General features: G+C 42.8%; 1 protein-coding gene across 2 annotated transcripts in view; it reads right to left on the bottom strand.

The window, feature by feature from the left end:
• LOC120054211 (zinc finger protein aebp2-like) overlaps positions 1–26,656 on the bottom strand; it is a 60,457-nt gene that overhangs the window by 18,266 nt on the left and 15,535 nt on the right. The window contains exons 5-6 of one of the 2 annotated variants that reach the window (XM_039001672.1): positions 25,226–25,368; positions 784–851 (exon numbers count right to left, since the gene is read on the bottom strand). In XM_039001672.1, coding sequence (XP_038857600.1) covers positions 784–851; positions 25,226–25,368 — 211 coding nt within the window. The remainder of the gene's footprint in view (positions 1–783; positions 852–25,225; positions 25,369–26,656) is intronic. The other variant, XM_039001674.1, reaches the window with a different exon arrangement.

Below are 26,656 nucleotides of genomic sequence, written 5' to 3'. Positions count from 1 at the left end.
AGGCAGCACATTCAAAAAGTTTGGTCGAAGTCTTGGTTGAATCTTTGTGATGTGTAATTCAGTAATCATGCACTGTTTGAATGAACATTTCTTTTATTTTTAAAATTCTCCCCAATTTCGTGGTATCCAATTGGTAGTAGTTACAGTCTTGGCTCATCGCTGCAACTCCCGCACGGACTCGGGAGAGGCGAAGGTCGAGAGCCATGCATCCTCCGAAACACAACCCAACCTAGCCGCACTGCTTCTTGACACAATGCACATCTAACCCGGAAGCCAGCCGCTGTCGGAGGAAACACCGTACACCTGGCGACCTGGTAAGTGTGCAATGCGCCCGGCACAGGAGTCGCTAGTGCGCGATGAGACAAGGATATCCCTGCCGGCCAAACACACCCTAACCCGGACAACGCTGGGCCAATTGTGCGCCGCCCCATGGGCCTCCCGGTCGCGGCCGGCTGCGACAGAGCCTGGGCTTGAACCCAGAATCTCCCAGTGAGGAGTTGCCAACTTGTTGTAGTATGGAGGAGGATGGAAAAGACATGCATAAAAACATCAGCAACAGATACAAACACACACAAACACCATCGCCTGCCCATCAAACAATTTCTTATGTTGCTTTATCGTGAATTTTTGTGATTTATTCAATGTGATGTATTTATGGATCCCTCGAAAACAGCCAGGGCTGTGGCTAAGTGAACTCTCCTGGTTACACAAAGACAAATTGAATAGACCATAATACTCCCTTCAGAGTCAATTAGGGTGTCCAAGATAGTCTATACTACTTACATGTCCTCTGGAGTCCAGTGGAGCAGCACCTTTACCTTCCCAGAGGCCTCTTTCCTCCTGGCTATCACCTGGTGAATGGAAAAGATGAGTCAGGAATGCTGTAATATTCATTAGATGATTAAAGTAATACCAAAACACAACACTTGCGGAGCAAAATGTTGACTGAGATAAATGACATTCAGCAGAGCTGGGGCACAGTGGAGAAGATGAGCAAAGACAGACGGAAGTCGAAGTCTAATAGTTTGATAGGGATGAATGAGTGAAGTGAAGACATAACAGTTCTATTTTGGAATGGAATCTCTTCTACATTCCCCTTTCTGTGATGTACAGTACAGTAAGAAGCACATGGCATTCCACAATCCAGACAGACAGAAGCCAGAGATCTTGGAATATCTCAGGTATCCATTCCAGGGCTGATGCTAAAGGATTTCTTATCACATATCTCCCATTCCACGGTGCTAGCAACAGACACAGGAATCTAGAGAGACAGTGAGCAGTTAGCCTCATAAAAAAACTCTGAGGTTTGTGGAGAATCTCAGTCCTGTAGAAGAGATACTTCAAATGGGTTTGTAAGTTCAAATCCCACAGGGATCGCACACACATACTGTCCTGGGGTTTGGGACATTTGAATTTGGAAAATATAAATTGACTCATTCATCATGTTTCAGCCTACTGAAGCCAGAAATCTATAGCTAGGAACGAGATCTCTTTGAATTGTCTTGCCATCTATGTTTGGTTTGGCATGACAATGACCAAAAAAGTTGGCAAGACATCCATCGTCCCCCCAAAAATACAGTCAATCATACAATTTGTTTGAACATTTGGCACACTTTTCTTTGTAAAAACACTAGATCAAAAGGACTCAAGTTTCCAGTAACAGTTCTGAAATCTGGAATTCACTCACCCAAACACTGTCAGTGGGGAGTAGGCCGGAGTGGGAGAGTAGAAGAACAACTAGAATTCTCAAAAATAGTTGCAGATATAAACTCTTGCGTCAGTGTTTTTTTTTTCTTCGGTTAAGTCTTTTTATAGTGTTGCTCATACAGTATGTGAAGAACTTGTCCTAATCACGAGAATATTTGAAATGACTCTCCCCTCTCCAGGGAATGGCTGAGGCATTCATGCAAACTGGTTGAAGGGACAGGAGGAGGGAGAGAGATATAGAGAAAGAGAGAGGGGGGAGTAGAGGGAGAGAGAGAAGAGAGAGAGAGAGAGGGGGAAGAGTGAAGGAAAGGAACCTAGAATCTCTCTCTCCACACTCCTGTCTTCACATCTCTGCCCACCACAGAGTACCGTATCTTAGTTTCTCAATGTTTCCTTTTAACAACCATGTCCACCTCTTCCTGTTTTTTTTTTCACTTTCTGCAACTCTCCCTCTCTCCGCCTCCCCACCTGGCTCTCACTTTCCCTCTCTTTCAAAACGTCCTGTACACTTGTCTCCATCCCCCTCTCTAGCCTTGAGTGCCCAGACCAGACTCAGCAGCTCTCTCTGTGTGTAGTTCTGCATAAATTGAAGCCGTAGCTCTCAGGAGGTCACAAGCCAACCTGAGGTCCTACTGTTTGCCTGTACAAAACCAAAGGTGGCTATCTTTTTCATGGTCCATTGAACTGGATAGGGACATTGCCTCCTCATTTATTTCTGTCAGGCTGCAGACTATCAAGCTCCTTCTAGAACGAACTGGAACGCTCCATTCATTAGGCTAAGCCTTCTATGTCTGGGTTGGAGTTTGGGACAGGGATAACCAGTTTGAGGAATGCCCTGTTTGCTGAAGGACTGCTGCGGTGAGGGATAGAGGCACACTGAGAGAGACACTAGACACCACAGCCTGGCAGAGCACCATGCCAGGAAATTCTGGAATTGGTTTGGGACGGTAATGAATGAGGATCGCCCTGTTGGCTGGAAGATTGCTGGGAGACTGCTGCAGTGGGAACAGGGTGGCAGGAACCAAAGTGGCACACTGAGACTGACACCAACTAGGGTTGTGCAGTATCCAGATGTTCATATCATCATACCATCCTTCTCTCATCCCGGGATTTACGGTATTACCGGTTTAGTACACAAGGCACAAAAGAGCCTGTTGGGCGTCTATTACCAGAATGCTAGCAAAATTAGCACAAGTAATAACAATTTCCATGGAGTCTGCTAGCTAAATATGCTAACGAGTGCAAAAATAATAATTGCAAAGACAGGCAGTCGAGTTCATAAAGTTATATGGTTTTCATTGCAAGTTAAAGCGTACTGTTAGCTAGCTAGTGAACATTAGCTTGCTGGCTCGCTAGCTAATGTTACATGTATAATATGTGTAGTAATATTATTTGTATCAGAAATCCATTTGCATTGCTAGTTATAGCCCAATGTTATCTATCTAGCTAACATTGAACCTAGTTGGTTAGCTTTAGCTACCTGCAGATTCATACTACAGCTATGACAATCAGTTTGCGTTAGTGGTAGTAGTATGAGGTGGGACTATGCCATTTTATTGTTTAGCTAGCTAGCTACATGTTTAAACAAAATACTCCACTTCTTCAGATGATTACATGACCCATCAAGTTAGCCAGGTTTGGCTGGGGGTGAGTACGGCCATCTATTGTATTTTACACGTGTAAATGTCTAAACAATAGTGACCCATTCACTTAGCTAGATGCCGGGGGTGGTTACAGCATTTCTTTCACATGACCAATCAATTTAGACAAGTGTGTCTGGGAAAGCGTCATCAAATAATTATAACATATTTCTATCTGGACACTTTCTGTTTTTGATATTGCTACTATGCAAATATGCAAGTAACTATTTGAAAGTACCGTTCACACCTTCCATACCCTGTGCATGTGACAAATAAACCTAGATTTTATTGATATAGTGTGTGTTTACCAGAGACTAATGTGAAGAACATTTTACATTTACATTTTAGTCATTTAGCAGACGCTCTTATCCAGAGCGACTTACAGTAGAGTGCATACATTTTATTACATTTTTTTATTTTTTAAACATTTTTACATATTACATATTACATTTTTACATACTGAGACAAGGATATCCCTACCGGCCAAACCCTCCCTAACCCGGACGACGCTATGCCAATTGTGCGTCGCCCCACGGACCTCCCGGTTGCGGCCGGCTGCGACAGAGCATGGGCGCGAACCCAGCCCAGCCTGGGCGCGAACCCAGAGACTCTGGTGGCGCAGCTAGCACTGCGATGCAGTGCCCTAGACCACTGCGCCACCCAAGAACAACACGACCTGCACCAAAGTCAGATTAGGCTATATGCCAAGGACTAGTATTTTTACCTGGAGTTTTTTCTTATTGTAGGCTACTACTTTCACCACTTTTAGTCTTGAAATCTTTGGTTGTTTACTACACTACTGACTCTGTTTAGCACAGGGCCTCACAAATGAATCCTTAAAGAGATGGGTGGGGCTAAGGATTAAGAGGGTGTGAACAAAGGCCAGTGATCTAAACTGTATCCATTTGAAATTCATGCTGTAACACTACAACATTTAGAAAAAGTCAAGGGGTGTGAATACTTTCTGAAGACACTGTAGATGGGACAAGATGGTGCCAATAGACATAGTCGCCTGTTACCTGGCTCCTAAGCAACTTTGCAGTATTTTTTATTTTGCTACATAGGACCGAATCCAGGTGGTGGGTCACATATTGCACAGCTGAATGCAGATATTTACTTAAAAAGTAGCAACAGATATTAAAATGTATATAAAAACTTCAAAGAAATAGTTTTAATGGTATAGAAAAAACATCCTGTGGCTATTTCCAAATAAACTGGTATACGGAATACTACCCAAGCATAATACCAACCAGACACCACAACCTGGCACAGGCCCATGCCATGGAAGACAGGTGTTGTGACGAGGGCTCACGAGGAGGACATTTAAAATTTCACATTCAAACAGGAACCAGGGTCACCCTTCCTACCATTGGGTTACAAGAGCTGGAATGTGCTTCATTATATGAAGGGGCCATAAAGGCCACCAAAGACCATAGCTCATCTGTTCCCCCCCTTCCTTTACGACCTTGCTCCCTGAAAAGGGCACAAGAAAAAATGCAGAGTCAAAAGGATCTCTTGTGAACAAAGAGAGAAAAGGGCACCATTAGTGGCAGAAAATATTAAACACGTTTCTTATCAATGTATTAACTGAAAAACTCACATGTTTTGGAATGAACCCAATATGCATTTTGATCAGTGGCAGACGGTGCCGTTTAAGATGAGGGAGGATGATAGTTTTTTTGTGAACATGGCCTTATTTCTATTACAGCATATTCTATGACCGTCAATCATGTTCCATTCACCCTGTTTAATGTAACTTTGATATGTTTAGGCTACTACAGTTGAGGTCGGAAGTTTACATACACTTAGGTTGAAGTCATTAAAACTCATTTTTCAACCACTCCACAAATTTCTTGTTTACAAACTATAGTTTTGGCAAGTCGGTTAGAACATCTACTTTGCGCATGACAAGTCATTTTTTTCAATAATTGTTTACAGACAGATTATTTCACTTATAATTCACTGTATCACAATTCCAGTGGGTCAGAAGTTCACATACACTAAGTTGACTGTGCCTTTAAACAGCTTTTAAAATTCCAGAAAATTATGTCATGGCTTTAGAAGCTTCTGATAGGCTAATTGACATAATTTGAGTCAATTGGAGGTGTACCTGTGGATGTATTTCAAGGCCTACCTTTAAACTCAGTGCCTCTTTGCTTGATATCATGGGAAAATCAAAAGAAATCAGCCAAGACCTCAGAAAAAAATGTAGACCTCCACAAGTCTGGTTCATCCTTGGGAGCAATTTCCAAACGCCTGAAGGTACCACGTTCATATGTACAAACAATAGTACGCAAGTATAAACACCATGGGACCACGCAGCCGTCATACCGCTCAGGAAGGAGACGCGTTCTGTCCCCTAGAGATGAACGTACTTTGGTGAGAAAAGTGCAATTCAATTCCAGAACAACAGCAAGGGACCTTGTGAAGATGCTGGAGGAAACAGGTACAAAAGTATCTATATCCACAGTAAAACGAGTAAAACGATCGATATAACCCGAAAGGCCCTCAGCAAGGAAGAAGCCACTGCTCCAAAACCACCATATATAAGCCACACTACGGTTTGCAACTGCACATGGGGACAAATATCGTACTTTTTGGAGAAACATCCTCTGGTCTGATGAAACAAAAATATAACTGTTTGGCCATAATGACCAACGTTATATTTGTAGGAAAAAGGGGTCGCTTGCAAGCCGAAGAACACCATCCCAACCGTGAAGCACGGGGGTGGCAGCATCATGTTTCGGGGGTGCTTTGCTGCAGTAGGGACTGGTGCACTTCACAAAATAGATGGCATCATGAGGTAGGAAAATTATGTGGATATATTGAAGCAACATCTCAAGACATATGTCAGGAAGTTAAAGCTTGGTCGCAAATGGGTCTTCCAAATGGACAATGACCCCAAGCATACTTCCAAAGTTGTGGCAAAATGGCTTAAGGACAACAAAGTCAAGGTATTGGCGTGGCTATCACAAAGCCCTGACCAAAATCCTATAGAACCTTTGTGGGCAGAACTGAAAAAGCGTGTGCGAGCAAGGAGACCTACACACGTGACTCAGTTACACCAGCTGTCAGGAGGAATGGGCTAAAATTCACCCAACTTATTGTGGGAAGCTTGTGGAAGGCTACCCGAAATGTTTGACCCAAGTTAAAAAAATTTAAAGGCAATGCTACCAAATACTATTTGAGTGTATGTAAACTTCTGACCCACTGGGAATGTGATGAAAGAAATAAAAGCTGAAATAAATAATTCTCTCTACTATTATTCTGACATTTCACATTCTTAAAATAAAGTGGTGATCCTAACTGACCTAAAACAGGGAATTTTTACTGGGATTAAATGTCAGGAATTGTGAAAAACTGAGTTTAAATGTATTTGGCTCAGGTGTATGTAAACTTCCGACTTCAACTGTATATGATACTCACTGTATCCATCATGAGGTTGCTACAACCTAGCCTATGAATGAAAGTTTAAAACGTAGGTGCACAGGTCAAAATAATTTTGAGTAATCAAGTTGACAGACAGTAACACATTCAATACTGCCCTGCACAATCTTGCATGCATCTAGCTAATCATTAGTCCAACAGTTGCAAATGAGAGTTTCTATTAGACAAATTCAGGCATGTTTATCCTCGTTTCATTCAGTTTGCTTCAGTTTAAGAAAAGAATCGGCGCAATGAATACACCCCTGATCACATACAAACACAACAAACAAAAAAGTTTCTTGTATATATGCCGCGTTCAAACAACTGGGAACTCTGAAAAATATGAGGTCAAATCATGACGTCAGTGATCTTCAGGTCGGAAAGTCCAAGCTCTAGAAACAAGCCCATGTTCACGAGTAGGAATTCTGAGTTGGATGACCGTTCAAATCGATTTTCCCCAGTCGGAGATCGTTTTCTTTCTGAGTTCCCAGTTGTTTTGAACGCACTGTTGTCGGAAGTCCGAGATTTTCAAGTTCCGTGTTGTTTTGAACACGGCAAGATAATTCCGTCTCACGTCTATCTATGCTCTCTCCTCCTCTCACCTTTTCCATTCGTTTGTGGACTTCAGTGCACAACACATCAGCTATCTGTGACCAGGCATAAAAAACGTTCCAAGCTAAACATTCATATCATGGCCGCTAACCGCTGCACAAATCAAATCAAATTGTATTTGTCACATGCGCCAAATACAACAGGTGTAGACCTTACAGTGAAATGCTTACTTACAAGCCCTTAACCAACAATGCAGTTTTTAGAAAATAAGAGATAAGAATAACAAATAGAGAGCAGCAGTAAATAACAATAGCGGGGCTATATACAGGGGGTACTGGTACAGAGTCAATGTGTCAATGTGTGGCGGCACCGGTGTCGAGGTAATTATGTACATGTAGGTAGAGTTATTGAAGTGGCTATGCATAAATAATAACAGAGAGTAGTAGCAGCATGGGGGGGCGGGGGCAATGCAAATAGTCTGGGTAGCCAATTGATTAGCTGTTCAAGAGTCTAATGGCTTGGGGTTAGAAGCTGTTTAGAAGCCTCTTGGACCTAGACTTGGTGCTCTGGTACCGCTTGCCATGCGGTAGCAGAGAGAACAGTGACTAGGGTGGCTGGAGTCTTTGACAATTTTTAGGGCCTTCCTCTTACACCGCCTGGTATAGAGGTCCTGGAAGGCAGGAAGCTTGGCCCCAGTGATGTACTGGACCGTACACACTACCCTCTTTAGTGACTTGTGGCCGGAGGCCGAGCAGTTGCCAAACCAGGCAGTGATGCAACCCGTCATGATGCTCTCGATGGTGCAGCTGTAAATCTTTTTGAGGATCTGAGGACCCATGACAAATCTTTTTAGTTTCCTGAGGAGGAATAGGTTTTGTCGCGCCCACCTCATGACTGTCTTGGTGTGTTTGGACCATGTTAGTTTGTTAATGATGTGGACGCCAAGGAACTTGAAGCTCTCACAGCCTACATCAGCCTACATCATTGTCACGTCATCATCAACATAGCTACTACCTACAACTAACGTATTAGTAAACCCGCTACAATCATGCAGTACAATGTAGTCAGCAGCAATCAGTTTAGCAGTTACACCCGCGAGCCCCGGGGTCAATAAATTAATAACATCAAAAGCTTACCTTGACTTGGAAGAGTTCCAGTATTGGATAGCCATAGCTAGCAAGCTAACATAACATCCCTCTGTTAGAGTAGGCTGAACTAGCTGGCTGCATTTGACACTAGCTAAGTAGGTGAAAGTGAAAAAAATACACTATGAAATGTAGCTCTCTCACTCTCTTCCTTAATTTTGGAAGAAATTAATTTGTTCAAAACTGTCTCTCTCTGAGCCAACTACTCAACGCATTTTATGCACTGCAGTGCTAGCCAGGTTATGCTTTCAGTACTATATTAATTATCTGATCCTTTGCCTGGGTGGACAACATGTCAGTTCATGCTGCAAAAGCTCTGACAGGTTGGAGGACGTCCTCCGGAAGTTGTCATTATTACTGTGTAAGTCTATGGAAGGGGGTGAGAACTTTAAGCCTCCTAGGTTTTGTATGAAGTCAATGTACCCAGAGGCGGACAGAAGCTAGCTGTCCTCTGCCTACACCATGATGCTACCCTACAAAGTGCTGTTGAAGCTACTGTAGACCTTCATTGCAAAACAGTGTGTTATAGTCAATTATTTGGTGACGTGAATATACAGTAGTTCCTCCTTTAAAAGTTGCGAGCTTACACCGCAGACTTACCCAGCGTCACGGCTTCATTGCTCCAGACCACCACAAGTGGGAGTTATAGCACTCATTATGCAATTGGGTCCCAAGGTTTTTATATGACCGATCGAGTGGTTCCAATGACGAATTTGACGCGGGCCACCCGTCCCTGGTGACTTCAGCAAAGATGGCTGACAAAACATTACGGGGAAGCAAATGTATGTAGTTATAACGTCATAACGAGTCAAGCAAAAAATTTACAATTGAGAGGAATATGTTAATGTGTTAATGTAGAGACAAACGATTGTGCATATTTTTTTGTCATAAAGTGAATTTGAAAAAATATCTATTTAGCAAGTTTTTTTTCAGCCATATTCAAAATCAAATCAAATCAAATGTATTTGTCACATACACATGGTTAGCAGATGTTGTTGTCCGGCACCGACAGATATGGCTTCGTGTTCTCAAGAAACTATGCAGTATTTAGTTTTTCTATGTATTATTTCTTACATTGTTACCGCAGGAAATATTAAGTTTTATTACATACAGCCAGAGGAACTATTGGATATATGAGCAATGTCAACTTACCAACATTACGACCCGGAATGCGACTTTTCCGAAGCGGATCCTCTGTTTGGTCAACCACCCAGGACAATGGATCGGATCCCAGCTGGCGACCCAAAACAACGGCGCCGCAGGAGGGACAGAAGAAGCGGTCTTCTGGTCAGGCTCCGTAGACGGGCACATCGCGCAAAGCTCCCGAGTTTACTACTCGCCAACGTCCAGTCTCTTGACAACAAGGTAGACAAAATCCGAGCAAGGGTTGCCTTCCAGAGAGACATCAGAGATTGTAACGTTCTTTGTTTCACGGAAACGTGGTTCACTCGAGACACGCTATCGGAGTCGGTACAGCCACCTGGTTTCTTCACGCATCGCGCCGACAGAAACAAACATCTCTCTGGTAAGAAGAAAGGCGTATGCCTTATGATTAACGAGACGTGGTGTGATCATACCAACATACAGGAACTCAAGTCCTTTTGCTCACCTGACCTAGAATTCCTTACAATCAAATGTCGACCGCATTATTTTACCAAGAGAATTCTCTTCGATTATAACCCAGAATGAACTTCCTTGGACTCTATGTAAACTGGAAACCACATATCCTGAGTCTGCATTCATTGTAGCTGGGGATTTTAACAAGGCTAATCTGAAAACAAGACTCCCTAAATTTTATCAGCATATCGAATGTGCTACCCGGGCGGAAAAAATCCTGGACCATTGTTACTCTAACTTCCACGACACATACAAAGTCCTGCCCCGCCCTCCTTTTGGAAAATCTGATCACGACTCCATTTTGTTGCTCCCAGCCTATAGACAAACTAAAACAGGAAATGCCTGTGCACAGGTCTGTTCAATGCTGGTCCGACCAATCTGATTCCACGCTTCAAGATTGCTTCGATCACGTGGACTGGGACATGCTCCGCATACGCTGATCGAGTTTATTAGCAAGTGCATCGGTGATGTTGTACCCACAGCAACTATTAAAACCTTCCCCAACCAGAAACCGTGGATTGATGGCAGTATTCGTGCAAAGCTGAAAGCGCGAACCACTGCTTTTAAATCAGGGCAAGGCAACCAGAAACATGACTGAATACAAACAGTGTAGCTATTCCCTCCGAAAGGCAATCAAACAAGCTATGCGTCAGTATAGAGACAAAGTAGAGTCACAATTCAACGGCTCAGACATGAGAGGTATGTGGCAGGGTCTACAGTCAATCATGGACTATAAAAAGAAAACCAGCCCCGTCGCGGACCACGATGTCCTGCTCCCAGACAAACTAAACAACTTCTTTGCTCACTTTGAGGACAATACAGTGCCAACGACAAGGCCCGCCACCAAAACCTGCAGGCTCTTCTTCACCGCAGCCAACGTGAGTAAAGCATTTAAATGTGTTAACCCTCGCAAGGCTGCCGGCCCAGACGGCATCCCTAGCCGCGTCCTCAGAGCATGCGCAGACCAGCTGGATGGTGTGTTTACGGACATATTCAATCAATCCTTATCCCAGTCTGCTGTTCCCACATGCTTCAAGAGGGCCACCATTGTTCCAGTTCCCAAGAAAGCTAAGGTAACTGAGCTAAATGACTATCGCCCCGTAGCACTCACCTCCGTCATCATGAAGTGCTTTGAGAGACTAGTCAAGGATCATATCACCTCCACCCTACTTGACACTCTAGACCCACTCCAATTTGCCTACCGCCCCAGTAGGTCCTCAGACGACGCAATCGCAATCACACTGCACACTGCCCTAACCCATCTGGACAAGAGGAATACCCATGTAAGAATGCTGTTCATCGACTACAGCTCAGCATTTAACACCACAGTACCCTCCAAACTCATCATTAAGCTCGAGACCCTGGGCCTCGACCATGCCCTGTGCAACTAGGTCCTGGACATCCTGACGCCCGCCCCCCCCCCCCCCCCCCCCCCCCCCCGGTGGTGAGGGTAGGAAACAACATCTCCACCCCGCTGATCCTAATCCTACACTGGGGCCCCACAAGGGTGCGTTCTCAGCCCTCTCCTGTACTCCCTGTTCACCCATGACTGCGTGGTCATGCACGACTCCAACTCAATCATGAAGTTTGCACTACAGTGGTAGGCTTGATTACCAACAATGACGAGACGGCCTACAGGGAGAAGGTGAGGGCCCTCGGAGTGTGGTATCAGGAAAATAACCTCACACTCAACGTCAACAAAACAAAGGAGATGATCGTGGACTTCAGGAAACAGCAGAGGGAGCACCCCCCTATCCACATCGATGGGACAGTAGTGGAGAAGGTGGAAAGTTTTAAGTTCCTCGGCATAAACATCACAGATAAACTGAAATGATCCACCCACACAGACAGCGTGGTGATGAAGGTGCAACAGCGCCTCTCCAACCTCAGGAGGTTGAAGAAATGTGTCTTGTCATCTAAAACACTCAAACTTTTACAGATCGAGAGCATCCTGTCGGGCTGTATCACCGCCTGGTACGGCAATTGCACTGCCCTCAACTGCAAGGCACTCCAGAGGGTAGTGGGTCTGCACAACGCCTCACCGGGGACAAACTGCCTGCCCTCCAGGACACCTACACCACCCGATGTCACAGGAAGGCCAAAAAGATCATCAAGGACAACAACCACCCGAGCCACTGCCCGTTCACCCCGCTATCATCCAGAAGGCGAGGTCAGTACAGGTGCATCAAAGCCGGAACCGAGAGTCTGAAAAACAGCTTCTATCTCAAGGCCATCAGACTGTTAAACAGCCTTCACTAACATTGAGTGGCTGCTGCCAACATACTGACTCAATCTCTAGCCACTTTAATAATAAAAAATTGGATGGAATAAATGTATCACTAGTCACTTTAAACTATGCCACTTTATATAATGTTTACATACCCTACCCTACTCATCTCATATGTATAAACTGTACTCTATACCATCTACTGCATCTTGCCTGTGCCGTTCGGCCATTGCTCATCCATATATATATATTTGTATGTACATATTGTTATTCATTCCTTTACACTTGTGTGTATAAGGTAGATTACTTGTTAGATATTACTGCATGGTCGGAACTAGAAGCACAAGCACTTCACTACACTCACATTAACATCTGCTAACCATGTGTATGTGACAAAAACAATTTGATTTGATGCGAGTGTACGAAATGCTTGTGCTTCTAGTTCCGACCATGCAGTAATATCTAACAAGTAATCTAACAATTTCACAACAACTACCTTATACACACAAGTTATCCACATTATGGAGACAAGTAATTGGTTCCCCATTAACCACGCCATCCCTTCACATGGTTTAAGAATAGGTAAAGACACATTCACATATGAAGACAATGTTCCCTCCTGTCCTCTTCCCTTTCTGATATTCTGCATAGCACCAGGGACATGTGAAAGACAAGCCTGACCTCTCCCCTCTCTGGGCCCCAGGTGACTGAGCCCCAGCTGAGGGAAGAAGTGCAACTGCCAACACCAGAGTCCAAAGGGATACATTCTAATAACAAGTATATCACATAAGCATTTTATGCAGATAAGACATCTTAATTATCTATGTTACACAACTAATTCTGATTCTTCCGCAACAGGAGTAATGACAGTGGATTTACCATTATCATGTTTGGTTTGTAAATAATACTTTGTGATTGCTGATTAAGATGTAGCATAATGAATGCTAACGAAATGTACACTTTCTTTTCCAGAAGAGGGGGTTTCATTATCTCTCTTTGGAATGTTTCCTGAGGCTATGGTCTTGGAAGAGGGGTTAGTAAAACACATTATAGGTATAAAAGTATCCGGATTCACTGGTAAAGAGGAGTTACCAAATTAAATAAGGCCTGGCCATTTTTGTTTGTTTTTGCCATATGGTTTACCACACACACACCAGTTATGAATATGCGTTACTGGTGTTAATACTGTGGGATTTATTTTGGATGGGGTCTTTTCAATTCAGTTTTAAATTTGGTATGCAGAAGGATGGAAATGTTTTGAAAGGTATTTAAATGTTTTCAGAAGGTCAGGGGAAGAAAAGGGAGAGGAAATATTTTAATAGGTGTCGAATGCCCTCTATCCTGACTTTGAGGCCTGATCATTCTCACTAGAAATTATCGAATACAGGTGGAATTGAATTATTAAATGAATGAGAAACACCAGTCTCTATTCAAATTGTACCATTCATTTATGAGACCTAGGGAGGCTCCAGAAACCTTATCTCTAAGTGTCCTCCTACAGGTTGTTTGTTAGAGAACTGGATGACAGCTTGGGTCAACCATGAAGGTTTTCGTTTTCTTTTGTTTTACGATGCCATCAGCATTTTAATGTTAAATCACATTGATACATAGATATGGCTGGTTGATACGGTACAATTAATTGCATACAAGGCTCATAGTCTGTGTTTTGCGATAACACCCAATGATTAAGACGAAGGAGAAGGCATAGAGACCAGCATAACATGGGCATAGAACGTATCGTATGGACGTTTTATCCCCCTAGTTTTAGTCGCATCACTAAGTGGCGTGAAGTTATTAAACATGTGTTTATTTAAAAAAATATATATTTCCTTTTCAAGTCAATATGTTTTTAGGTTTCGTGGAACATAAGAGTGATCATTGTTCCAGAGGAGGGACTAATGTATATTGACTAACTGGTTTGAGAATGTTTTAGTATGTTTATAACTGTAGAAGTGCATTAGGAGTAGTGACTAGTGTGTTATGGGTTAGATGGAATGATATATGTGCAAATGTATCTGTAGCAGGAAGGGAGGTGTTTGAGACAGAATGTTTACATAGGGCTGTTAAGTGGGATGGAACGTGACTGCAGTGGAGATCTGTGGCGCCTCATAAATTAAGGTTGTGGTGATAGAGAAGTGTCATTCCCAGAGACTATGTATATTGTTACAGGATATAGCTCATAGGAGAGGGAGGACAGCTAACTGTGCACAATATAGGGAGTTAATAGAAAATTACACATACCCAGAGCATGGTGAGAGTAAAAGAGATAGTGGTGGCATTTCAGACACTATGGTAAACTTTCAAGAAACCTGTGACTCAGACTTTTGTTAAGTTAGATATTCTTCCAACTCTTAATCTCTTTCCCAATTTCTAACAGCCGGCGAACACTTGACAGATTACATGCAGGAGTTATTCTCACGGCAGTCGCTGTAGGGACCGTAATTGAGGCATAGGCATGGGCCATGTTAGTAGTAGCAGGGGTTATTTTAGTAGCATTGTTGGGATATCCGTTTATGAAGACTTCTGCCACATGGCTTGGTAACTGGGACACCGATGGGAGTACAGGGGGGGCTGTTATTTAAATATCACAAATTAGTGATCTTGCCATTGGAGGAGAGTCTATGTTGTCAGGAAATGACCCATGTGTTGCAGTGTGTATAACCTCAGGTGAAAGCAGCACATAAGGAGCCAGAGATAACCAAGGGCATGGGCTGAATTCTGGAGATTGAGTGTACATCAAGACACACCAGGCGGGGGGTGTTGGGACAGCGTTGGTCTGGTCCACACACAGTCCTCCTTACAGCACCTGCAGCGGTAAAGATCGTCATGTCTCTCCTCGGTGGGTGCATAGTTCTCACGAGAAGTAAGGTCCAGCTGCATAATGGGTGAGCTTGAAGACATGACAGAGGAAGCAGAGCTAAAAAGAGAGAGACTAGATTCCACTGTAAGACATGTAGATGGGTTGGGTCTGGGAGCTACTTTAAACATCATAGTTGGGTTGGGCTAGCTGCTTTATTGGTTAATGCATCATATGATAGAGGATAGATGTTGGGGTAATTGTACTCTAAACAACATTTTGAAGGCATTTATGTGAAAGCATATGCAGTGCCGAGTTACCTCAAGAGAATGTAGCGTTGATTAGGGATACGCACTTGCCTATCAGGTGACGTGCCTATCAGGTGGCAATGGAGGAGATGGGGAACAAAGTGAAAATGACATGGCTTGGGAACACCTCTCGGAACCTGAGGCCGGAAAGGGGAAGACTGGTCGAAAGCATGAGGAGGCTTTTTAGGGCCTTCATTTTTGTGGGGTCCAGCATGAAAAGTATCCTGGAGGTATAGAGTCAGGTGAAGAGAGAGTGGGAATTGTCATGGTCTCAGTCTTTGGTTTTCATGCATATATAATTATGCATAGCTTACCACATTGTTAATACTGTTATGTTTTGTGTTTTTCGTTGCTTTCCAAGACTTATTATGCTACCAATCTCTTGGGAAACAGAAGGAGAAAGTGGAGAAACTAAAAGCAGCTCAGCTGAAAGGAAGGAAGTCACCAGCTTCAGCTGGAATCTCATTTTGTTGTGTGATGAGAGATGGAAATAAGATTGTCTGTGGTGTAATCATAGAACAGAGGCCATAAGTCTCAGAGTTTGAAAACCTCACGGAAAAAAGGTGTGGTTCTGCGTCCGGTGATCCCAGGGGACCAGGTCTACATCAGTGTTCCGGAGGAAGTGGAACGAGCCAAGGTGAGAGGGTCCCTACAAAGTGGTCCTAGCAACACCAACAGCCGTCCAGGTGACAGGAAGCACTACATGGTACCATTTAAACCACTGTACCAGAGTTCCCGGAGGGGATCGGCGAGCGACCATCGAGCCATGAGGAGGAAGAGGATGCTGATACACCAGGCAGGAGCTTGGAGGAAACAGAATGAGAAGAGGACCAAGGTGCATCTCCCAATAGCCAACAGACACTCTCTGTGACATGCCTGTTACTCCTGATGACATACCTACTCTGGCAGATATCCCCGACGGAGGCGCTGTCCAAGGGGACGGAGAAATAACAACAGGAGAATGGGAAGGAGACTTTCCTACCATCGACTTCTCTGCCCTCACATGGTCTTCCTAACAGACAGTGGAAACCAGGACAGATGAAGAACGATAGAATGGCCTTGACAGCAACAGCAGCAAACCTAGAAGAAATGGTCAAAACACCTCCCACTAGCACACCAACTAAGACAACGGCAACACCACAAGAAAGTGGGTTGCTACAGAAAATCTGGACATCTGGTTACCAACTGGGGTAGCCACAATGAAGAAACTACCCCAGAATCAAACATTGACCCAAAATTGAGAAAAGCAACAAAAAATGGCTGGTATAAGTGGGCCAGCCCAAAAACATAGAATGGACAATTGTATACTGTGTAGCAAATCCCCCGTGACAGGTATATTAACAGTACCTGAACCTGCAATGTTTGAGGTTTGTGCAAATTGTGCAAACTAGATGATGTGAAACTTGGACATTTTCATCAATTTTCTGTGCCATGTGCCAAAAGGGGGACTGCCCCTTATGTTGGGATAAGGACTGTGTTTAAAGTATGCACATAGTATAACAGAATATAACCATGTACTCAATGTAACAGTTGCTGAATGATAAATTATGTTAGATCTTCTGAATATCTGTTCGCCTAGACATGTATGTGACATAGGGTTTTCCAGTTACAAGAGTCCACGGACCATGCCCTTAATCGTCTAACAGGTTTTTTCACTTATGACCAAACAGTTGTTAGAGAGGTGTCTGTGAGGGAGGGCCATATGTTTAGGTGTCATATTGAGAACAATGTTATAAGGGTTTATGAGGTTTAGTTTATTATTTTTTATGTTATTATTCTTATATTTTACATAACTGAGAACCTCGGGCAAGGCTAAAAAATGCATGCACATGCTTTTACACTGTATGTTAAAGAACAATTGGCTTGAGGAGGGATCTTTTACTTCCTTCTAGCTATATGTGAAAGGAGATGTTTAAATAAAACAAGATCGTCAGCAATCGACACAAAATTCCCCATAATAACAAAGTGAAAACAGGTTTTAAGAAATACCTTATTTAAGATTTCAGAACCTTTGCTATGAGACTCGAAATTGAGCTCAGGTGTATTCTGTTTCCATTGATCATCCTTGAGATGTTTCTGCAACTTGATTGGAGTCCACATGTGGTAAATTCAATTGATTGGACATGATTTGGAAAGGTACCTGCCTGTCTATATAAGGTCCCACAGTTGACAGTGCATGTCAGAGTAAAAACCAAGCCAGTAGAGCTCCAAGACAGGATGGTGTCAAGGCAAAGTTCTGGGAAAGGGTACCGAAAAATGTCCTTAAAAACAGTGGCCTCCATCATTCTTAAATTAAATAAGTTTGGAACCACCAATACTTTTCCTAGAGCTGGCCGCCTGGCCAAACTGAGCAATCAGGTCAGAAGGGCCTTGGTCAGGGAGGTGACCAAGAACCCAATGGTCACCCCGACAGAGCTCTAGAGTTTCTTTGTGGAGATGAGGGAACCTTCCAGAAGGACAACCATCTCTGCAGCACTCTACCAATCAGACCTAAATGGTAGAGTGGCCAGACGGAAGCCACTCCTCTGTAAAAGGCACATGACAGTCCGCTTGAGTTTGCCAAAAGGAGAAACAAAATTCTCCAGTCTGATGAAACCAAGATTGAACACTTTGGCCTGAATGCCAAACGACACAACTGGAAGAAACCTAGCACTATCCCTACAATGAAGCATTGTGGTGGTAGCATCATGCTGTGGGGATGTTTTTCAGAGGCAGGGACTGGGGTACTAGTAAGGATCAAGGGAAAGATGAATGGAGCAAAGTACAGAGAGATTCTTGAACACCTGCGCCAGAGAGCTCAGGACCTCAGAATGGGGCGAAGGTTCACCTTCCAACAGGACAATGACCCTAGGCACACAGCCAAACCAACGCAGGAGTGGCTTCGGGACAAGTCTCTGAATGTCCTTGAGTGACCCAGCCAGAACCCGGACATGAACGCTACCGAACATCGATGGAGAGAACTGAAAATAGCTGTGCAGCAACGATCCCCATCCAAACTGCCAGAGCTTGAGAGGATCTGCATAGAATAATGGGAGAAACTCCCCAAATACAGGTGTGCCAAGCTTGTAGCGTCATAACCAAGAAGACTTGATGCTGTAATTGCTGCCAAAGGTGCTTCAACAAAGTACTGAGTAAAGGGTCTGAATACTTATACCACAGTTCAAAAGTTTGAGGTCACTTAGAAATGTCCGTTTTTTTTTTTTTTAAAGCACATTTTTTGTCCATTAAAATAACATCAAAATGATCAGAAATACAGTGTAGACATTAACAATGTTGTAAATGACTATTGTAGCTGGAAACGGCCGATTTTGATCAGCAACCATCACTCCTGTGTTCCAATGGCATGTTGTGTAATCCTAGTTGATCATTTTAAAAAGCAAATTGATCATTAGAAAACCCTTTTGCAATTATGTTAGCACAGCTGAAAACTGTTGTTCTGATTAAAGAAGCAATATAACTGGCTTTCTTCATACTAGTTGAGTATCTGGAGCATCAGCATTTGTGGGTTCAATTACAGCCTCAAAATGGCCAGAAACAAAGTACTTTCTTCTGAAACTCGTCAGTCTATTCTTGTTCTGAGAAATTAAGGCTATTCCATGCGAGAAATTGCCAAGAAACTTAAGATCTTGTACAACGTTGTGCACTACTCCCTTCACAGAACAGCGCAAACTGTTTCTAACCAGAAAATAAAGAGGACTGGGAGGTCCCGGAGCACAACTGAGCAAGAGGACAAGTACATTAGAGTGTCCAGTTTGAGAAAGAGGCGCCTCACAAGTCCTCAACTGGAAGCTTCACTAAATAGTACCCGCAAAACACCAGTCTCAACTTCAACAGTGAAGAGGCGACTCCGGGATGCTGGCTTTCTAGGCAGAGTTCCCCTGTCCAGTGTCTGTGTTATTTTGCCCATCTTAATCATTTATTTTTATTGGCCAGTCTGAAATATTGCTTTTTCTTTGCAACTCTGCCTAGAAGGCCAGCATCCCGGAGTCGCCTCTTTACTGTTGACGTTGAGACTGGTGTTTTGCGGGTACTACGTAATGAAGCGGCCAGTTGAGGACTTGTGAGGCGTCTGTTTCTCAAACTAGACACTCTAATGTGGTTGTCACTCTGGCCTTGGCCTAACACGCCTGAAACCAATACTGAATGTTTCACTCAGATCCTAAAGCTGAGTGGGGTGTGTTGGGTAGGGGCGCTGCAGGGAAGTGGACCCTAGGGCAGGCTGGGGCGATCCAGCTATTTTGTGTGCAAGTAGCACCTGAGCACCTGAGGTGCTGCACCCTCAACAACTACTGTGATTATTATTTACCATGCTGGTCATTTATGAACATTTGAACATCTTGGCCATGTTCTGTTATAATCTCCACCCGGCACAGCCAGAAGAGGACTGGCCACCCCTCATAGCCTGGTTCCTCTCTAGGTTTCTTCCTAGGTTCTGTCCTTTCTAGGGAGTTTTTCCTAGCCACCGTGCTTCTACACCTGCATTGCTTGCTGTTTGGGGTTTTAGGCTGGGTTTCTGTACAGCACTTTGAGATATCAGCTGATGTACGAAGGGCTATATAAATAAATTTGAAGTAAAAAGAGCTACAGTGCTATTAGGCCTATGATATGAATTACAGTGCCCGCCGTAATTATTGGGACAGTGAAGCATTTTTTCTTATTTTGGTTCTATACTCCAAAAGTTTGGATTTGAAATCAAACAATGACTATGCAGTTAAAGTACAGACTATCAGCATTAATTTTAGGTGATTTTCATCCATATAGGGTAAACCGTTTACAAATAGCAGCACTTTTTGTACATATGTAACAGTATAACTTTAGTACGTCCCCTCGCCCCGACCTCAGGCGCGAACCAGGGACCCTCTGCACACATCAACAACGGTCGCCCACGAAGCATCGCTACCCATCGCTCCACAAAGGCCGCGGCCCTTGCAGAGCAAGGGGAAACCCTACTTCAGGTCTCAGAGCAAGTGACGTAACCGATTGAAATGCTATTAGCGCGTACCCGCTAACTAGCTAGCCATTTCACATCCGTTACACATAGTCCCCCCATTTTAGGGGACCAAAAGTATTATGTAAAATTCACATGTATGTGTATTAAAGTAGTAAAAAGTTAAGTATTTGATCCCACATTCATAGCACGCAATGGGTACATCAAGCTTGTGACTCTACACATTTGTTGGATGCATTTGCTGTTTGTTTTGGTTGTGTTTTAGATGATTTTGTGCCCAATAGAAATGAATGGTAAATAATGTTTGTTTCAGTTTGTTTAGAATGTTTCTTATGATGCTATCCATGATTACGTAAAATCCTGAATAAATCTTGAATAATTATGAGTGAGAAAGTTACAGATGCACAAATATCACACATACAGTGGTTCCTCCTTCAAAAGTTGCGAGTTTACACCACGCGATTTAGAGGTAACTTGTGGTTCAGTACGGTACCCTGCATCACCACTTCATTGATCCAGACCAGCGTAAGGGGGAGTTAGAGCACTGCTTTTGGGTCCTACTGTGTCTATTACAATGAATGGGTGACATAAACCTAAATAGAAACGGATAATTGTGCACGACTTCAGTATTACTTACCAACACTGTTGTTACACTAAGGTTTTTATTATTTTGTTAGGATTATTTTGCTCTTACTGTAGGCCACTCCTGACCGGTCACACTGTACAGTGCCTGAGTGGTGCAACGGTCTATGCTGGTTCAATACCCGTGCCGGCCTCGACTGGGAGACCCATGAGATGACTGTAGGTTTTTGGTTTTTCTCCCTCTAAAAACAGAAATAAATCATTCTAAATAACAAACTGGCTTTATTTACAAATTAGTAACAATGTCTCACCCCATTTTCAAGAATGGCCTTTTACTTGCTCATTTGAAGTTATTTGAAAACAAAATCATCTCCAAAATATTATTTTTAAACAAAGCGATTACTGTCATTATTATCAATTTAGAATTATATAAAATCTCGTTGGATATTCTCACAGATATATTATTAACCCTGTTATTAGCAGGACAATATATATTGGTCATGGCTCCAGAGAGGCGTACAATGGGACTGCCTTGCAGTTCTCCAGCTGTATCCACTGAAAGCGCGCAAGGTTCAAGGCATGAGGGCAGGGGGCTCGGGATGGGCCGCAGAGCCGCGCAAAGAAGACCGACGGAGCCCATGGGGAAGGGAGGAGGAGGAGGAAGGGGGGGGGGGGTGGACCCCACCCCACTGGCAACACTTTAAGGGACATTGCATTAATAAATGGCACTGACTAGGGAAATGTTCCCGTTGTTCTGTTCTTAGTGCCAGTCTGCACATTCAAACAAAAATAATGTAACTATGGCATCTTTATGCTTTCATTTATAAAATAATTATAAAATACTCTTTCAAAATGCCAATGTTTATTTAGTTATGGATCCCCAACAAATTACTATTGGAATAAATATCACTGAACTACAGAAATATCCTCCAACCCTCTATATGTAATTATTGAAAGAGAGTCACATCATATTTTTCTATATACTGTAGGCCTACAGTAGCCGACATGAGTCTCACTAGTGTTGAGTAATGTGCTGATAAAAGTGGTGCAGGTCTTATTTATTTAAAGAGCATATTGAAGTTAGAATCAATAGAATTTGAAGCAAAAGCCTACAACTATTTTAGCACCGTTTCGCGCTGCTCTGAGACAAGCATGGGAACTGGTGTTGATATATCAATGAGATGTTTATTTTCACCGAATCTCCGTTTGGGTATTAGACTAGAATTAGAAAATTAGGGTGTAGAAATGTTACGCTCTTAGTGTAACCTTTATTTAACTAGGCAAGTCAGTTAAGAACAAATTATTTTTTACAAGGACAGCCTACTGCTTCCTCCCCATCTGGGAATTGAACCCTGGTCTCCCGCAGGACACTGGACTCTTTAGCTAAATAGCCCAGTACTGTACTGCCGACCGTCATGCTGAACAGCGCCATATATTCCGTTCCATCCTGGCCGGAAACCCAGAGGGTTTTTCGTTTTCCTTGGAATAGAAACCCCATAATATCAAATTAATCCCAAACTCTAAAAGTAATTGGAAAGGTAGATACAAATTATTTGTGATGTTGTGGTTACAATGAAGAATGTAAACAAGATGTAAAATACATTTTTATTGGTCACATACACATGGTTAGCAGATGATAATGCGAGTGTAGGGAAATGCTTGTGCTTCTAGTTCCGACTATGCAGTAAAATCTAACAAGTAATCTAACAAATTCCTTACACACAAATAGACACAAATGTAAAAGGGATGAATTAGAATTAGAAAAAGGGATTGGTGATGGCTAGTAGACCGGCGACGCCGAGCGCCACCCGAACAGGGAGAGGAACGACCTTCGGTGGAAGTCGTGACAACTCTGAAGTGTTACTTTTCTAACTCAAAACAGCAGTACAGTATTTCTTCATCAACATCTTTATGCGTTTGTTAATAAAATAATGAGAAAAATAACTCCTTCAAAATGCTGATGTTTATTTAGCTATGGATCCATAACGAATTACTATGAGAATAAATATCACTGAATTACAGAAATATTGGAACAAAGTTTTTTTTCCTTTTTTTTCTTAGGGGTGCGGAAAGAATGCTGCTTCCATCAATGTAATTGTCTGCATATAATATTGGAACAAAGTTGTCTAATGAAGATAAACTAATTGTTGCTTACTGTTCTTTCAAACACAAGGTCACGTTGTACAGCGCCATTATGGCTATTAGCAGGGCTATATTTTGGCCTTCATGGCCGGCGCACAATTGGCCCAGCATTTCTCTCCCTCTAAAAACAGAAATAAATGTTTTGGCCTTTACAAATATTATTTGGGCCTTTATTCAGATTACAATCACTCTCTATCGTTTTTTTGAAGGCAAAATAACCTCCAAAATATCGTTATATATTATCAAGTTGATGACACATAAAGCTAAGTGACTCACTCATTCATGGCTTTGGATCAAAATAAATAAGTACCAACATTCTTTCTGTTAGTTTTAATAAAGAAATGTTTTGTTTACCCTGACCAGGACATCATGAACATTATTATAATAGCCATTTTCCTTCACAGAATATACATTAGTGCAACACATTCGGCAGAAAATAGCTTAATTTTCATCAGATGACAACAGAAGTGTAATGATATTTATTTGGAAAAACGCAGAATTCTGCATAAATGTGACCCCTGGGTGCCAGTACTCCTACTATTTTCTATTTATATTTGTCAAATGTCTTACTTTTTTAGTAAGCATTTCACAGTAAAGTCTACACCTGCACATTTGAGTACTGTAATGAGAGCATTACAAGAATTTCGCTACACCCGCAATAACATCTGCTAAACATGTGTATGTGACAAATACAATTTGATTTGTCTTGATTTGAGTGTGAGAGTGTGTGCAGGCAAACTCACTGATACATGGGTGCCCTGTGATACTGCCCAGTGACAAGTGCCATTCCTCTGCAAACTAGGAATCACTCAGCTACTGGTGAGCGATAAAATAGCACAGTTGATTGTGATACCCTTTGCTTTCCTCTGCTCTTAAAGGAAGAGACCAACCAACCTACAACCATTTTAATGAAGGGGACAAACTGCCCTCTAGTGATGCCCTACGATATTACAGACAGTCATTCACAAATCTCAGCCCACCATTCAGTATTCACACTGACAATCACTATTCAATATGCATCTATTAATACATGGCTGAAAAAGTCAACCAATCGCCACACAAGAGGAGAAAGCCTTAGTCAGCAAAACAGAAACAGCCTTATCTGGTAATTTTTTTAAAATAAGGAAATCAAAGAAGTGCCTAGGTGAGGTCGGTCCACTCCTTAACTGCATCTCAAATGGCACCCTTTACCCTATATAGTACAATATTTTTTAACATAGCCATATGGGCCCTGGTCAAAAGTAGTGCACTATGTCGGGGATAGGGTGCCATTTGCTTCTACAACTGCATTACTAGCTGTTTGGGGTTTTAGGCTGGGTTTCTGTACAGCACTTTGAGATATTAGCTGATGTACGAAGGGCTATATAAAATAAACTTGATTGATTGATTGATTTGGAATGTAACCCTTGTCCCCCGGAGGCAGTAAAGTGCTAATGCAGTTATAACTCATTCATAATATATTACTTAGCAACAAGCATCAAATAACAAAACAGACCCATTGTCTCTCCTGTGTACCCAGCTAGGAATTCAAAAAGTATTGAATCAATCCTAGGGGCGTTCACAAGGTTCACTGCAAGTGCATGGAGAACATCTTCAGTGAGAACAGAGACACTTTTGTAAAATGTTGGTCTCTGACGTCCCCTAGGGCTAAAGTGAGAAAGACTGATCCAAAAACAGCACAGACGGATGTGAGAACACTTTCAGGATGAGAGAATCTCTACTAACTCTGAATCCCAAATCAACCATTAAACCCTAACGCCCAGACACTTGTGTAGATTTCCGAGGATTGGATATGTCTAAGTAATATGGTGGTAGCTCCATCTTGCCCTTGATAGTCCAAGTGGAATTGTTGCCATTTTGCAGATTCCTATCCAATCCTCTCAGATCTACACCAGTGCCTAGGGGGTAAGGACTAGGAGGTTCATTTGGGGTTATGTACCAGGCCTTGTGGCCAGGCCTTGTGGCCAGGACTGGTGTAGCAGGATCCCAAGGGTTAATAGACTAAACGTGCTGTTAAAGACCACACTGTGTCCGTTGCCGGTGCTCTCTCTGTGTGTGTGTGTGTGTGTGTGTGTGTGTGTGTGTGTGTGTGTGTGTGTGTGTGTGTGCATCTGTATGCCCTTTACGGACTAACCGTGCTGTGGAACACCACACTGTGTCCATTGCCTGTGCTCTCCATGTGTGTGGCCAGGTTAAGGCAGATAGCCCGGTGTCTGATGGCGTCCATGGTCTGGGCATCGAAGAAGTCATGGGGCCTCGCTGGTGGGAGAGGAGACACTGGGATGAGAGCAGAGAGAGTCTGGGATGAGAGGTGAGGAGACACCATGTAGACAAGTGAGACAGCAGTGAGACCAGGCCAGCACCAACACTACCCTCTCCTCACAAAGATGATTACTATGAAACAGTGTGAAATAAGACAACTTGTTGAATGGTTTCTTGCTGCTTTATTACTGTATTACTACTATGAGCTGAACATATTATTCTAGAGAGCAGGGATATAGTTGAGAGAGAATGTGTTGGCTGGCTGAAAATTAATCAAGGGCATTTTCATGTCAAAAGATATTTAGAAAAGTGTTGTCTGTCCTACTCTCACATTTCTATCTCTCCTGACAAAGAGCCAGACACCATCCAAACTTCCTCCCAAGTGCTGTTCCGAGTGAGAAGTAATATTTTGACACATCTTGACTTTGTATGGCCCTTTATCAATCTTTCTTAGAAGTCTAGACGAGCTCAAAAAGCCTGTTTGCCCGAGAATGGCCCATTCAAGCTGAAGGAGGTACCTGAAGTAACAAACCATTCCAACCCCTCAGTACCTAGGAAACCTGTCTGTCTGTCTGTCTGTCTGTACAGTGCCTTCAGAAAGTATTCATACCTCTTGACTTACTCCACATTTACTTTTGTTGTGTTTCAGCCTGAATTCAAAATGGATTAAAAATAATGATAATTCTCACCCATCTACACACAATACCCCATAATGATAACATGACAAATAATGTTTTTAGAAAGATTTGCTAATTTATACAGAAATATTTAATTTACATAATTATTCACACCTCTGAATCAATATTTTTGTAGAAGCACCATTGGCGGCGATTACAGGTTTGAGTCGTCTTTGGTATGTCTGTATCAGATTTTCTTTCATTTTTCCTTGCAGATTTTCTCAAACTCTGATAAGTGTAAAGGGGAGTGATGGAGAACAGCAATCTTCAAGTCTTTCACAGATTCCCAATGGAACTCAAGTCTGGGCATTGGCTGGGCCACTCAAGGACTTTTACATTCTTTTTCTGAAGCCATTCCAGCATTGCTTTGGCTGTATGCTTGGGGTCATTGTCCTGTTGGAACGTAAATCTTCACCCCAGTCTAAGGTTGTTTGCACTGTGAAGCAGGTTCCATCCAGGATTTACCTGTATTTGGCTCCATTCATTGTTCCCTCTATCCTTACCAGTCTCCCAGTCCCTGCCACTGAAAAGCATCTCCACAGCATGATGCTGCCACCCCCATGCTTCACGGTAGAGATGGTGTTAAACAGGTGATGAGCTGTGCCTGGTTCTCTCTAGACGTAGCG

This window comes from Salvelinus namaycush, chromosome 9 (genome assembly GCF_016432855.1).
Source record: "Salvelinus namaycush isolate Seneca chromosome 9, SaNama_1.0, whole genome shotgun sequence".
Classification (NCBI taxonomy): domain Eukaryota; kingdom Metazoa; phylum Chordata; class Actinopteri; order Salmoniformes; family Salmonidae; genus Salvelinus; species Salvelinus namaycush.
This window is presented reverse-complemented; position numbering and strand designations above follow the sequence as displayed.